We start from the raw sequence: 16,065 nt of genomic DNA on the forward strand, positions 1-16,065 counted from the left end.
TTCTATAAACAGAATTAAAGAGATGGAACTTACGCAGAAATTTGTTTCACCCAGTAAATATTTTTACAACTGCTCTACTTTGGATATTTTAGATATTTTTCCACATTGTTCGCGCAATTTTCCGTACATGCATAAAAATCTGCAATCTAGTTATTAATAATTTCTTCCCTCGATACCACGCCAAAGATCTTCTTAAAGGATCAATTCCTTTTTCTCGATAAAAGAAGAGCAAGAAAACATTGAACCGTCTGTTCAATAAAACATTGAAATTATTATCAGTTAGTCTTCGATATAAAATTCACTGTTACCGCGTCTACAGGTAATTCACGTATGTCCCGGCGTTGTTGAATTTTTCATTTTTATTACTAAAATATTGCTTCAGCGAGTTTTCTTGAAGTTTCATAAAGACTCAAACAAGCTACCACTTTATTTAAAAACTGCTGTAGAAGATACAATTTTTCTATCTAATGCTCGTAAGTACAAAGTGCAACCATCTTAATTTCATCTCATTTTCTTTTATCACTTTTAACTTCATCTAAGATGCGCTCTGTTACAGAATAATTTATTGATCAAATTTTTATATGTCTTACGTCTCATAATAATTTAGCCGCTCCACTCATTTAACGTAGTTACTTAGTTTGCAAGACAAATTTACTTTGGTCACAAAAATGTCTAGGAGATTGATGTATGGTATCTACTGGATTTCTACGTACATGTAGAGCCTTAATGCGTTCCTTCGGCCAAGACAGACTAACTGCACACGACAAACCTGGTCTTAAATTTGGCAACGAACAGCGTGTCGTGATTTATGTTAATCTTTGTCCACGGCCAGAAACGTTTCGATAGAGCTACACTGTGACCAATCCGTGCAAGGATTAATTGGACGTCGGCCTAGAATCGAAGCGTCTCTGAACGTGTTCGGACCTTCGTCGTAAAATACTGAGAATCGCCTCTAAACTCTGTCAGTCCATTTCGATGCTTTCGAAAGTTACAAATTTACGCCCTTTTAAATGAATAAAATAACAACATTTTTGGAGTCTTTCAATATGAAGTATGAAAAGCATACAACTTCATCTAATGAAAGATTTTTTAGTATTGGTACATAGGAAAATTTTGTTCTGGAATAAAATTAATCTTAAAGTTGAAAGGAATATATTGAGAATTATTGAAATTCTATGGATGCTATTCGAAATTTAAAATTTGTTTAACTTTAAACACATGCTTCCATTGTGAAACATTGGAAATAAAATTAATTTCAAAATCTTTCTATTTTTCATTCAGGTAAAATGTTACAAGGAAGAATTTAGACGTTCTTAATGTGAAATATCAGAGGTCTAGAAATTCAGTTGAATGAAGATTCTTGGAAGCTTTAATCCGTTGTTCAGAAAAATTGATTGGGTCATCTATTATAAAAACTTTGAACTACAGCTAATTTCAAACGCTGATATATTATTTCTTATTTATGAAAGATGCTATTTCTTCATACAGAATATATCAAAAATCACATTTTTCAATGCCATTGAATTATTTTGATATTTCTAGAAATTCAAAGCTAATGACCAAAAGAATCTTGAGTCTTCATTGTCAAATATCGGAAATATAAATAATTTTACATATTTAGACATATTTTCTAACAAGACTTTAACGCCTTTACTTTTTAATAAAAATATCGAAAATTGCATCCAAACGATATTGATCTCAAACTGTCGTTGCTTGAAAAATACATGTATCGTAGAAAAATGGTGTTTCACAATATCCAAAGGTCTACGTCCGCCGATCAACGGCCTAGCTAACCCAGAAACCAACGATCTTGTCTTTCGCAACTAGCGAACTGTCCGATACTCGGCAATCAAACGAAAAACAACAAGTGTCAAAAAACGAGTCCCGTTCCACAAGATCATCCTAACCGATCTACTTTCGAATTCCTCTTGTAGAGGCGTAACCATTCCGTATAGTTCGAGATCCGACAATCAACCTCGCTATGGATCGTTAAAGCATTAACCAGGAAAGATGTAATTAAGTAAAGATCCCTCTGAATTGGGACGATAATATTTACTATTGGATGTAGCGATGCGAGAAAAGAACCACGTGGCAGTTAATCTTTGTACAACGCGAAAGGAAGCAAAGCCATGTAATACTCGTGTAGCTACGTAATAATAAAACTATAAATTATAAAAAAAAATAGACTGACAACTGAAATATATTAAAATTCAGTTTGATATTTTTCTCCCAATACTCATCTTTCAGGGATTTAACAGTCCTCTTCATTTATTTATATTTATTGCAACATGTTAATTATCACTATTATTATCACCAAATAGTAGGAAATATCAACGTTTAGTGATCGACCAAATGTTCTTCTTAAATTATGTATTAAATTACGTATTAATATAATCCTTCTTGGAAAAATTTTGTCGATATTAGTATTGTTTATAAGATGCATTATATACCGTACTTGCGTAAGAGATTTTAATTTTCTACAACTTTTCATTCCAAGAGTATAATAAGAGTACGTTTGGTCCGAAAACTTTCGACAGCCACTCTATATAAATTTTCAATCTGTAACCGATATTCCTTTATGTTTTACCAATTATTAACCGATTATTATCAAAGATTTAATTGCCTAATTATAGAATTCTCTACTCGATAAATACTCGATTCGGTAAACAGGTTACGAGTTCTTGTCGATGGGCGACACAACTGAACGTTCTTAGCGCAGATAGGCAGAAGAGAAAAGAAGAGAAATAAAGAGAAGGAGAAACAAGAAAAAAGGTAAATCAGCTAGGGCTACACGTACCGTTGCTGTTTCTGCAAACACACGGCTGCCTCGTCGATTTGTTCTCCAGTTTCACTGGTTGACCTTGACTCGATAGGAAGGCCTCTCGTTTCTTGCCAGTGGCCTGGACAACCTGGTTGCCATTCTGGCCACCCTGCACCACCATCGCGCTCGAGGTCGAGCTCGTAGGGCACGAAGTGCCGTTCACAGTGACCGAACATCCGGTAGTCGAACCTGCCGGCGATTGATACTCCTGGAGCAACACTCCCGTCGTTGGTACCACATTCCCTGTCGAATTCGGTGACGAGAAGCTGTTGATCGTCAGCGTTGGCGTGTTCCCGGTCACCAGAGACAGTTGAGGGGAGAAAGTGTTCTGGTGCAAGCCTCCTGTTCACAGAAAACATTATCGTGTCAGTATTATCAGTGATTCTACATTTGGCTGTGTGAAATATCAGTTAGTGTAATAAATTAATAGTATAGCCAGCGTTTAGAGAGATATTCTCTTTGTCACTCGTTTTTCATTTTTCCTAGTTTATAAATTCTTATACTACCTTATCACTTATGTACTATCCTAGCCTACTACTCTAATATACTAACCCTAAGATACTACCCTAAGTCAAATGTTAGAAAACGCATAGAGAAAGATTTTGAATGAACCGTAAGAATGAACTTTGTGAAAAAAACGTGAATGATCTTATTATAGCGTGTAATAAGTTGCGATCGGTTGATTTATGGTACTGGTGAAAAGTTTAAATTTTTCTATTCAGGATTATATAGTTGTATTATTGAGGATGATGACGAGGATGATGAATAAGGGGAAAAACTGCTCGGTTTACGATGAAACGAATTTTAGGTGTTATCGAGTTTGAATCGCAGCAATATTGCATAGAGGGTATAAGCTGTTTGAAATGAGATAAATTTGAAGTATTGCAGAGTTTCATCTAAAGTAGGATTATGTATTTGTTATATATTATTATATATTATTCAGTTAATACGTTAATCATACTAAATATTACTTGTCGTGAAATGTTCGAGGTTGATATATATGTGTGTGAAATGTTGGTATATACAGGATGATAAACCTTTAACGTTACCAACAGATATAGTTTAATTAACAATTATGGAATAGATCATATATTCTCGTTTAATTTAAGGATAAAGTTTATTAGTTCTACAAAAATTCATATACGTTTCAATTTTCAAATTGAAACGAAGTACATAAAATGGTATTAACTAGTATGTACATGATATTATTCAAAGAAGCGTAATCGATTAAAATTCACTGCAAACTAATAAGTAAAAATGCATTATTCATTGTAGTAAACATCGTCTTTATTCTTGAATATTTCCCAACATGTATATATATTTCTATTTTTAAATTATTAATGAATTATTCAATAAAAATGGCTTAATTCTGTCTAGTTATTTAAATCGTAAAGTAACAACTTTTTAATTTCTTAATTTACTTTATCCATTACAATTAATTGATTGTTAATTGGGTTATAAAATATTATTTCTACGAAAAAAGCAATTTCATAAAGGAGGAAACGAAATCCGAATGAATAAACGAATTTTAGACCGTTTTCGAAATAATTAATGCTAGTAATAGTAAAAGGAAGTAGACAATAAAATCGGCGAGTAAGATCCTCGCGATTCGGATAATCACGGATTAATTAAGCTACTAATCACGAAATATGTGGCTAATTATTAATACAATGTGGTAGACGCAATGAAACCATAACTTCGACCAGTTTCAAACTTCTACTCGATAAACCGATTTTGTACGGTTTCCTACACTTTTGTGACAAACGTTTCACACGATTCATACGTTATTTGTATAATAAAAACATTATGCAAATATTTGATTTATTCCCACTTGCATATTTTAATTCATAATAGCGTCGAGTATATCGAACAATTTTGCGGAACGAGGTTGTTTTCAAAATAATTATATCATTGTTATTAATACATTATAGAGATATGTATTAGGAACATATATTGTTAATTATTTAAGATTATTTTGTACTCTATGTTTCATACGTAAAACAAAAGGGAACATATTCAGACAGTACAGAAAAACACTGAGAAATGTGATATAATAATATAAATGTCATACGACACAAAAATTACTAGAGTATCTCATTCTATACTGCAACAAATTTTTCATTGTTAGAGCTGCTGAATTTTGTAAAATCAAACTAATCTTTTCCAAAAATTACAAATGTCTTACCAACAACGTGTGAGAGATATTGATACGATTACAAAGAACCAATTAAAAAAAGAAAGCGATAATATGTCCTAGAGGAATAAATTTCTATATTTACTTCCGATACTTTCAGGATATAAAAAAAATCTTATAAAGTAAAAATGTATTGAAATAAATAATATAAAAAATGTAAGAATGTTCGAAAACTATCTATAAAAGACTTAGGGACAAAATCACTGATTTTATCGAAAGTGAAATTTATTAAACTTCGATATACGTTAATAACTTAAACGTCAAAGAATAAAAATTCAGTCTACCAATCGCTATAATTACAATTTAATTTCTATTAAATATACCGAATAAGAAATAAAACCGAGCCATGCACGTAGAAATAATTACCAATAGATTACATCAATGGCGAGATCAAAGGCTGCGAGGGAGCAACTCGAGATGATTTATGAAACAATTTCAATTACATACACAGAGGAACATACATACATAGGAATTCCAACTTGGAAACTCTTTCTCACGACCATCTTATTTTCCGACATTGTAAGCTGCTTAACGGGCGAATCGACGTCGAACTTGGAGAGCGATTCGTCGGCATAGATACAGCCTTAAAAGTACTCGAGAGAACGTTGAATAACCCTGTGTCAACTTCCGCGGTGATCGAAGATTATTCCAGCATTCGCGTCGAATTAGTCGGCAATCGAGCGCCGATTAAACTCTTTCCGAACTTGTTGAATGCGTAACTTTTCGTTCCGTCGTTTATTACGGTAACACGATCGATAAAGTTAAACGAGAAAACTTTCACGACTTCCTTCCCGATATCTTCGAGATCATGTTTGGATGAATCAAAACAAGTTACTCCGTTTGTTTTTCGTCATTTGAATCTATCGTTTGCGTTGGGTGGAACAAGTAATTTTCGTCATTTTTTGTCGTATTAAATATGCATTAGTATGTCCATTATTATATTTGCACAGTTGACCGAGATATGCAAATTATCCTTCCAGAAGAATAATTAAAGAAGTTTCTGGAAAAATGGCTGACAAGGCAGAATGAAGACTTGGAAAGTTTTTAGTAGATTGAATAATTAGTCATAGAAAGACGATGTAGAAATAATAATGAAATTAAGAATAATAATTTGCGAAAATGAGAAAACAATAATAATGGAAAATATAATTCTTAAGTCAGCTACGTTTGAATTAATTATGAGTCCTAAAGGATACCGATTGTCTTACATTTATGAAAAAAATAAAAATTTCATAACATTTCAACTGTTTAATTAATAAATACACTGCATATTTATGTAAATATTTATGGGATTTATATCTGATACACGACGATTCATTTTCATCAAATATTACTCCTTTTTCAAGATACCTATATTGTTATGTAATAGAATATTGGATAAAGTTACGTAATAGAATAATAGACGAGGTTATAAAAATAGTTAATTAGTAATTAATTACATTGTATGATTTTATAATATTTCCTGTTGGATGATGGTCGACTTTTTGAAGAAACACCACATATTTCTAGAACTACTTGCTAGATTACTTTCTACTACTTTCTAAAGTTCTATCTCTTTTTAATTAATATTTACTGATAATATACTAATACAAATTACTTTCTCTATTGTATCAACCTTGTTATTCGTCATGTTTTACAACGGCGTATGATAAAATAACTGTAGATGAGTAATAACTCTAAAATTTGGAGAGAAAATGTATTGTGGAAGGAAAATTACTAACTGTCATGTTCATCCCCTTCTATTTTTCATTTTTAACAGTAACAATGATAAACGATGATAAAGTAGTCGAGATAAATAAAGTGCTCTGTGTATTACTTGCCCTTAACAACATTTAATTCTAAAAACGTGAAATTAAGATTAAAATCAAATTGCATCACGAGACCATTAATGTTTCTTACAGTTGGATTAAAAGTAACTTTGCGCAAACGAGCATGATCTCGATGGTTTAAAGGTTAACGAGTCGAAAACATTTAAGATTTTTAATTCGATATATAAAATAATATACGACGGTATCTAGCATAATTCATACATATCTTATATTTTCAAACTAGATTTGCACGCGACATAATAACCTTTTCTAGGACACCTGGTATTTTTAAACAAATTATTATAAGTGTATCGTTATTAATAAAAAACTCTCGAGAACGTACTCGAATCAATTGCAAGTTTATTCATTTTCTACCAAAAAAAATACCTAAACATTTTTCAATTACTTCACAAAGAGCAATCCAGAATAATCCTAACAAAAAACTTATCAGTCATATTATCTGTTTCTTGCAACTTGCGGCTAATTTAATTCCTAATTTAATTCCAAACGACGAGAAAAAGAAGATCTCTTCATACTTTATAATATAAAAAAAACGTACCATAATGAAAATTATGAAGACCAGAAAATTCATTCATCACGTTATTCATTTCAAATTAACAACTTGTTGATACTAATTTAATTCCAAACAATATATCTCTTCTATAATTTATGGCAAAAAAAAAAAACACTCACCATGATGAAGATGATGAAGACCAGTCAGATTTAGTGTATGTTGCGTGTGCTGGGTGTGCTGTGTGTGCTGAGCGTGATGCAAGCTGCCTACGTTCACACCAACACCTTGAAGGCTAAGCGCTTGTTGACCCGGAGGAGCCAAACTAGCCAAATTCTTGGCCAGCAACTCGAGCTGCGTCACGGGCACAGGACTGTAGGGTGAGCCAGGGGGTGGCGTGGGAGCACCCCAGGTGTAGCCACCCACCCCAACTCCAACGGCCGCGGAAAACACGCTCTCTGAAACTACAGAATCCGACGATTAATCGATTTACTTCTTCTCTGGCTCCCTAATCGGAACCGGGCCGCTTTCAGAGTCACAATAGTCACTTTGATCCCAGTCAATTATTTTCCCGATACGATTGTACATAGAATGTGCACAAATTGCGAATTGTTTCCACAGACATAATAGCATATCTGTGTCCAGTCTCGTGGAAAATTTATATATTATACTCTCTCAGGGAAATAAGAAGAATCAAAGTGAAAAATTTAATGAATAAAGGATTCGCACTAACAACAAAGTGGCAGTTCCAAATATTCAAATCGCATTTATTAAGAGAGAAAGAAGTTTCGTATTGGAAAGTTTCACATTCAAAAAGTGCAAAAGTTTATTATTACGAATAACCAATTGCTTATGGCTTTATAGCATCATTTTAAAAGTACTTGATTTTCAGTTTTATTTTTTACTGGTTCGTTGAAATTGCTGTAAAGTGGAAGTGCCTGGTTGTGCCTTATTGCAGCAACCGTTTCGAGTATCATTTGCAAGTAGACTTCGAGTATTTCTATACAGATTCACATTTTTATGAATATTCAGAAATGCAATCGAAGTTGTTTCACGTATTAAACATTATAAAGAGCGCTCTGTTTTCGATGTTTTATATATTTGTGCATATTATACACATTTTGGATACTTCTACATATTTGATCCTCACACGATCGATGTTTCGTGCACGCGTTAACAAGTTATCAATTAACTGAACGATGAATTTATTCGCTTTTGATAAAAGTGGTTTCAAATTTTTTTTATATTATGCACTCTTTACAAGATCACCCGAGATGTTTCTTTATTATTTATAATTGATACGAAAAAACTATTTTTCTCAAAGGCAAAAAGAAAAATTCAATTCTAAAATGTAAAAATTATTATTCAGTAAAATTATTATGGAGAACTATTTCTTAAATTAATTCCGACTGTAAAATCCAGCACATTTCGTTATTTATAACTTCCCACTTGTTCAGTTGCAATTTTTAATCTGTACAATTAGCACTAATATAGAGATTATCCTTATTATTAAAATTTCATAATAATGTAAAACAAAACATAAATTATTAATGATGGACGATATACATATCTACTATTAATAGATCGTGTATCTTTTTATATTCAATAGAAATTTAAATATGCAAAAATGTACGGAATGCACATCCTATGCAAAAATACACAAAATATTCAAAGTAGAATATTCAATATAAATATGTATCCTCCACTTTGCAATTCTACAAATGTCTACACTGGCATCTACACTGTACTTAGTAATTGCAAAAAAGGAGGGAACTAAAAATTGTCATTTTGAGAAGATTCGTAGCGTCAAGTCAAGTCATTACACAATTGGAATTAAAACATAAAGCATCGAAGGCGTTTGAATCGAACCCTTATACGACCATTCTGAATCAACGTCGTATTAATTCCATTGCATCTTATCGATATAAAAAGAACCGAACGAACGACACTCATCGTTAATTCTCCAATCAATTCATCAACGAAATTCCATCGAGGCAGAATCTCTCTCGTCGTTTCCAGCAATAAGCAAAGAAGCACGAGGCGTGGTATACGCCGAATGAAAAATCAGTCGAAGGAACGCAGTCCAGCGAGCGCAAAACGTCTAGCAGCTCGACTTGTGACTTGGATCGTAAATCAGACATCGAGCCCTCTCACTACAAGGATCGTTCGCGCCTCCACGTTTCGAAACGCTCGCTCTGCCAGTGCTGCTTCGCCTGTAGACGGTTTGTTGCATTTCCTGATTTCGCGAACGATCGTCCAAAGCCTCTGTGTACCCGCGTATGAATATTAAAGTCGGCGTGTGACGCGTTACCCGATGGGCTTATTGAAATTTATCGCATTAGTTCTTCGCCACTTTCGATAAATATGCAATAAACGACCGGCCAGACGGATAAATGGAAAATCTATGCAAATTCATTTAAATCGGACGCGACACTCGCCGCCGTGAACGGAAGAAAGACAGACAGTGGCCAGAGAACTGGGGAGAGAGGGCGAAAAGCGAGCAGGGTGAAGGGAAGTGCACCGATTTGCTTTTTACCCTTGTGCCGGGCAGTATTTTTGCTTTGGGGATGATACAGCGACACTTTGGAACAAATTGTCTCGATTCGCAGAGACTCACTGGCTGTTTTGTCCCGATGACGATGGAATCCTCTGACGATCTTCCGGTTATTGGTCTGAGAGACCTTTGAACAATTGGAAATCGTCAGGTGACAGAGTGCGTTTCGAACGAACGATACTGCTCTTTTAGGAGTTTCAGTTTCTTCGTGGATGAATGGAGTTGAAATAATTCCGATCGTTCATCGGCTATTGTATCCTTCTGTCTTTCGATGTAACCTTTGATCCGTTTCGAGTATACGATACAGCTAATTTATTTCATTTTCGTTGCTCGTTTCTTAGAAAACAGGATAATATGAATGAAACGACGCGTATAATATTTCATTTATCAATGTTGAAACATCCATCGTATGACCTAGTTTCCTTAATGTTACGCTGTATTTGCAGTAACTATATTTGATTTATATAAATGTATTATCTAGTATACCATGTTACGTACAACAACAATACTAATCTGCAAATTAATCTATTCCATCGTACCAGTTGTCAAGCAGATATCTCACCCTAGCAATTCTGGGTGATGATACTTCTGAATATTGCACTCACCTGTTCGTTCTGCTGACCATCCGCAGCATGAAAGAAAAACGAAACGTACGAATTATTAATGAACAACTCTTTGCCGTAGACTTACAACTTACAAGGCACAGATGGAAATCGAAACCTTTGATTATCTGTCTCTCGTATAATCGAAAAAGAAAGCTGTAATTTATATCACCTACTCTTCAATTAGGGTAAGTGAAACAAGTGGAGTGACATTTCGAGACGAATAAAGTACTACAGAATTGCCTTTATTTAATTTACGACTTATATTTGCCTTTATTTATTTATTTAATATTTAAAAAGTGTTTGAAGCGTTTTAATTAAAGGGAAAATATGTATTAAATATGTGTTTCCAATATTGCATTATTAATCGTCGTTCAAATCTTAATTGATGAAAAAGAAGTACAAGTAATATGAGCTTCCGATATGTTGCCGATCCTAGTCGCATAACCCGTACTTGTTTCACATAAATTTGCAATTTTTTTTTTCGCTAAACTTGCAGTTCTACCGCTTGCATAAAACGAACGAGAAATGATTTTCTTCGGAATATCGTAGCATGTGATTACGGAGAGTAAGAGTTTATTTTCAACTGAATTTGAAATTAAGAATTGAAACTTGAAATATTTAAATCTTAGATGTATACGTATGAAAAGCATAAGAATTGTAAATATCTGAGTTCTTTTAGAGATTAGGTATGTAGTTTTATATAACTTTCAGAATATTTAAAGAGCGATTACTAAATATTCATTTCTATGAACTAAAACGTTACGAAAGGAATCTCCAAGTCAAGCTGTACGTTAGTCAGTCACTTAATAGAACAACGTTTCGAAAATAAAGGCAGTATATTTAGACACATTCTTAAATTTATATTCGTAAAAAATCTAATTCCCTTTGCGCGTTTTAGAAATTTATTTCAATATCGTTAAAGGTAATTTATTAAATCGAAAAATCTCCGATATACATAAGCCTTTCAGAAAAGTAACGAGCAGGCTGAAGCAATACATGTTTAATGAATTGGAATTAATCAACAATGTGCGCAATTTTCAAACTGTTCATCCGTAAAAAAACAGCAAATTACCACTTTATCACATTCCTCCTCTGTAATTTCCATATCTGATTATTCCGACGTAATCATCGGAATGACATTTCGTCATAACGCGAATTCGCCGTAACTATAGCCTTTCCAACCCATCCCAAAAGATCATCAACTACCCATAACCCAAAGGCCAGCCCCGATACCATCCACCCTCGACTAAATTCGCGTATTCATTTGGGATTCGAGCGGTCGGCGCGGACGGAAAGCGTGGCGCGGACTCGGGCGCGTTCGCGCCACGCGAGGCGGGCCAGCTTGCTCGCGTGGATTTGCATGGCGGGCGGGGATAATCGAAATCTCGCCCGCGGCTCGAGATTCGATTTTAGACAAGCGGCCACGGCGTTAAAGAGGAATCGATCGGCGTCTAAGGTGTTTCTGCCGGTACGTTCTACGTACCAGCTCATCCCTCTCTTTTTCTTTTTCTTCCCCAACCACGCGTCTTTGCTTCCTCTCTTTCTCTCACTGCCTTCAAAAAGTTCGTCTTTAATTTCTTTTGCTTTCTTTCACTCGCGCGGACGCACGGTCCTCGCGAACGGCGTTTTGGATTACACCTCGAACAATGAGGTCGTTAGGGGCGAGCGAAGGAGGTAGAAAGTAGAAAGACGCGGCTCGCTACCCTTACCACCTCTCCACCCCCTTCCCCTTCTTTGCTCGCTCTTCTGTCCACTTCTTTTCGGCCTTTCTGTCTTTTTCCTTCGCTATTCTCGCGTAGAATTCGCGATCTTTCTCGCTCGCGCAGCACGAAGAACCGGCCAGGATACACAGAGAACGCGCACGTTACGATGGAATTCTATTTGGCCGAGACTTTTTCGTCCTCCCCGCGTCCTGCCCACCACCGGGCCCACCTCATTCACCCGCTTTAATTGCATAATTGCGCCATTGTGCGAGCAAGGAGGGGGCCCCGTGAAAGGCCAGTCCCGCCGACGGGGGCAGCTTTCGAGGTGAGAAAAAATGCCAAGGGGCCCCCTCCACAAAACGACTTCGCCAGGTAGCCAGCCAGCCACGGTACGATTACGATTTTTCGCCCGCGACTCGCCATTGCTCTCTGATCTAATTAGTACAGTTTTAATTAGGCGATTCGAAACACGTTTTCGGGACGTAGAGCGATATTTTTCTAGTCGGTTTTCGGATAATAGCGAGATGGAGATTCTGAAAAACGAATCGGTCGGAGACGAGTCAACCGGTCACTTGGATTTTCAATCTTTCGACTATGAAAATCTTTTTATTCGCAAGTATCTTATTTGTTAATAATCGACTCGTTGATTCATGTCTGTTGGAAATATATCGTGTTGAAATTGTGTTCGTCAACACAATTACCTTCTGCAGGTAATTATACAAGTTTCTGGTTAAAGAATTGATTAACAGGTTAATCGATAAACCGCTGTTTGTAAATTTCTTAGTTTTATAATCTTAGGTGCGCTTACATGGTATGAAAATTATTAAGATTAGTCATGCGGGAAGTTAGACATAGTAAGTTGTAGATTTCTCTTTTCTAATTTCATAATATTACATTGTTTAGAAAAATCAATAAAACTAATTTGTAAAATTTACGAGCAAAATTTCGCTTGTATAATTATCAATTTATAAGAGAATTTATTAGTAGCAGTATTTTGTAACTTGTAACTTAAAATTTCTAACTTGTCAGATTTCACTAACGATGTTAGATCAATCGTGCAAGAACATTTCGGATATATGATTAATAGAAACAAAGCAATTTAAGTTTACTATTGGAGTTACTTTGTTTCGATACGACAAATCAATTTATATATATATATGTCGGGTTGGCGTTAAGGTTAGAGTTAGGGTTAAGGGCGTGAAACGAATCCCTATTGACACTAGACGTGATCATTATGCAATAGAGGAGATATTTACCAGTGCAAACATGACCATGATGGAATTGGACAAGTAATCGCGATAATTCAATACTCGAGAAGCTAATGACAATGATCCTAGACTCAATAACGAATCCACGGTCAACGGGATGACGAACTTTACTCTTCTTTAGCGTCTAAGTTGTACTCAATGTTAATGCATGGGGCAATCACTACGTATCTGAGAGTTACTTGAATCGTCGTCGAGATCGTACAGGAGAGTCGTTCTCCATCACGGTAACACTGTCGAGGAAAACTGTGATGGATATGCCTAAGGGCACGAAGTCATCGGATTCGTGGAGAAAAGTCTTCGTTCGGAAAGTGAGGGAAATTGACATTACTGTTAATTGGTCAATTTCCATGTTGGTGGTTAGGGAAGGGTGCTAGCCGCCCTTAAGAGAAAGTTGCTATCGGGTAGCGTCGTTCGTAAGAAAAATAGATTTCTCCAAGTTTCCTGTAGTTGGAACAAAGACTATTTGTCGGTTTGAAGGACTTTCGTTAAATAAATCTTAAGATTTATAGCGGGTCCTCGGGCTAGCTGAACATGTGCTGTGGAGACGCGTCAACATCTGGTAATTGTCTTACTCGAAGAATAGAGTTTGCGTGTGGCGAACCACGGGACAGAAATCGTTGAAATGCTTACCGTCGTCCCAAGTATATCTTTTAAGGAGAGCTATAGAGTTACTTCATGCCTTTGTTAGACAAAGCGTTCATCCCTTGACCGCGGCTACGTTCGGCGACTGGTTGTCGCCTCGAGCCCAAGCTCACTATCATAAATCTCGAACAATCGGGGTGACATTTGTTTAATCTAAATTACGACATTACGGTATTCCCGAGAATCCAAGGAGAGGTTCCGGTGTTCTTCCATCTCCGACATATAGATTAAAGAAAAATAAATTTAATGTTTATTTTAAATGATACGAGGATTTCGAGTCTAGAAGGCACTCGTCTAAAATTCCGAAAATCATCGAAATAAAATAATTATATAGAGATGAAAATTCAGTTGCTCTTACTCTCGTAATAAAATAACGCTACTGTGTCATAAAAATTTTAATTACCAAAGTTTACCTTTTCGATGCAATATATTTGAATGTAATTTCGTTTTCAAATAAAATATATAATTGGAAAATTAATGAAAAACAAACATGAAACGCAACTGCAAACGTAAAAACACAGGAAATTTTAAATGAATTGTATCTATAGAGGCAAATGTTGAAATATCAAAAATTAAATTGAGATTAAAATGACATTTGTTTCCTGATTTTTTTTTTCTCTTCATCGTAAGAAAATGCAAGAAAAATCATTACCTTGCATTTGTTAGTTAAGTTTAATAAATTAGCTGCCTGTTTCAGACAATCTAGGTATACTCGCCTCTTCTTTTTCGTATATTAATTGCCTCACCGCAAAAATGGAATCCTTTACTGCTTCTTCATAATTCAAAATAAAAACGAAAGACAATATAGATGCAAATGAAATAGCAGCGCGTTTTATTTAAATGTAACTGACCTCGTTTACCAAAATTTAATTAATTCAACCATCACTCGTGAAGGTAACCATTTTCATAATTCATTTTTTCTTTATCAATTGTGCAATTATGTTGTTGGTATACGCACAGTAATTTATTTCCAACGTGCTATGCTAAAAAATTATTATTTTAATTTATTTCCTGATTAAAAATAAATATTTTGCGTAATGAAAATAACGAATTTCCGAATTTCTTGTGTTTCTAGAAAAAATATTTCAAATCATTGTTTCAATAAGAAATGAGAATAATTTGAAATTACTATTCATGAATGTATGCATTAATATAATTAATAATTCCTTTTGTATCTACGAAAATACATAACAGACTTTTTGCATTTTAGTAAAATTTTACAATTGACCGAGATTTAAAATTTTCAAAAATAGATGTATACGATGCTACACATACGATAAACGTATTATCTCTAACTGGCCTAAAGTCGAACACAATTATCACAAAAAATCTTCCCGGCTTCAAATGCAAAGCGAACAAAAACCAATACAAATGACCAGGCGAATTTGTACGTTCGCACAATCGAGACCGTTTCCCTCGGTCAGCCTTAATTTCCTCGTCGAAATTTCCCATTATTCGTATGCAGCTGCAGCAGGTGATGCGTAGTCCGCGTCCGACAATCATTAATGCCCCGCGCGTATTATTTCATTTAGATCGCATCTCAACGGACAAATTATTGCCACGCACGTGTTTGAAGACTCTTTCGAGCTTCCTCGAGCATCGACGTATCGAGGCTGCCATACCAGGCGTCGCGACCGGAACACAGCTGGCCTCGCGTCTCGAATTTATTTCCCCGGAAACCATCGACTCCTTCGTTTCTCGGCTCGATACCGGCGCGACGCCCGCATTCGCCTGATAATTATCGGTTTTCTCGGGGCATCTCAAACGACGTAGTATTCCAGACATTGCGTGTTTTTGGTTCAACATGATTATATCGCTAGGCTCTAGTATGGTTGCGATATACAGTAACGTTCGAAAGATTGGAAACTTTTATTGGATAAGAATTGAGCTTGAAGCGTGTGTGAGTAGTATATCACTCTGACAGTTTAAAATAATTGAACGTTCTTTTTTTTTAATTTT

At 35.2% G+C, this 16,065-nt stretch overlaps 1 protein-coding gene across 5 annotated transcripts in view; it reads right to left on the minus strand.

Annotated features, from left to right (window-relative positions):
• LOC126919558 (uncharacterized) overlaps window positions 1-16,065 on the minus strand; it is a 351,910-nt gene that overhangs the window by 95,256 nt on the left and 240,589 nt on the right. For all 5 annotated transcript variants that reach the window (XM_050728960.1, XM_050728969.1, XM_050728967.1 and 2 more), the window contains 2 exons: window positions 7,517-7,798; window positions 2,798-3,163 (listed from right to left, as the gene is read on the minus strand). In XM_050728960.1, the coding sequence (XP_050584917.1) occupies window positions 2,798-3,163; window positions 7,517-7,798 (648 nt within the window). The remainder of the gene's footprint in view (window positions 1-2,797; window positions 3,164-7,516; window positions 7,799-16,065) is intronic.

Source organism: Bombus affinis, chromosome 1 (assembly GCF_024516045.1).
Source record: "Bombus affinis isolate iyBomAffi1 chromosome 1, iyBomAffi1.2, whole genome shotgun sequence".
NCBI classification, from domain to species: domain Eukaryota; kingdom Metazoa; phylum Arthropoda; class Insecta; order Hymenoptera; family Apidae; genus Bombus; species Bombus affinis.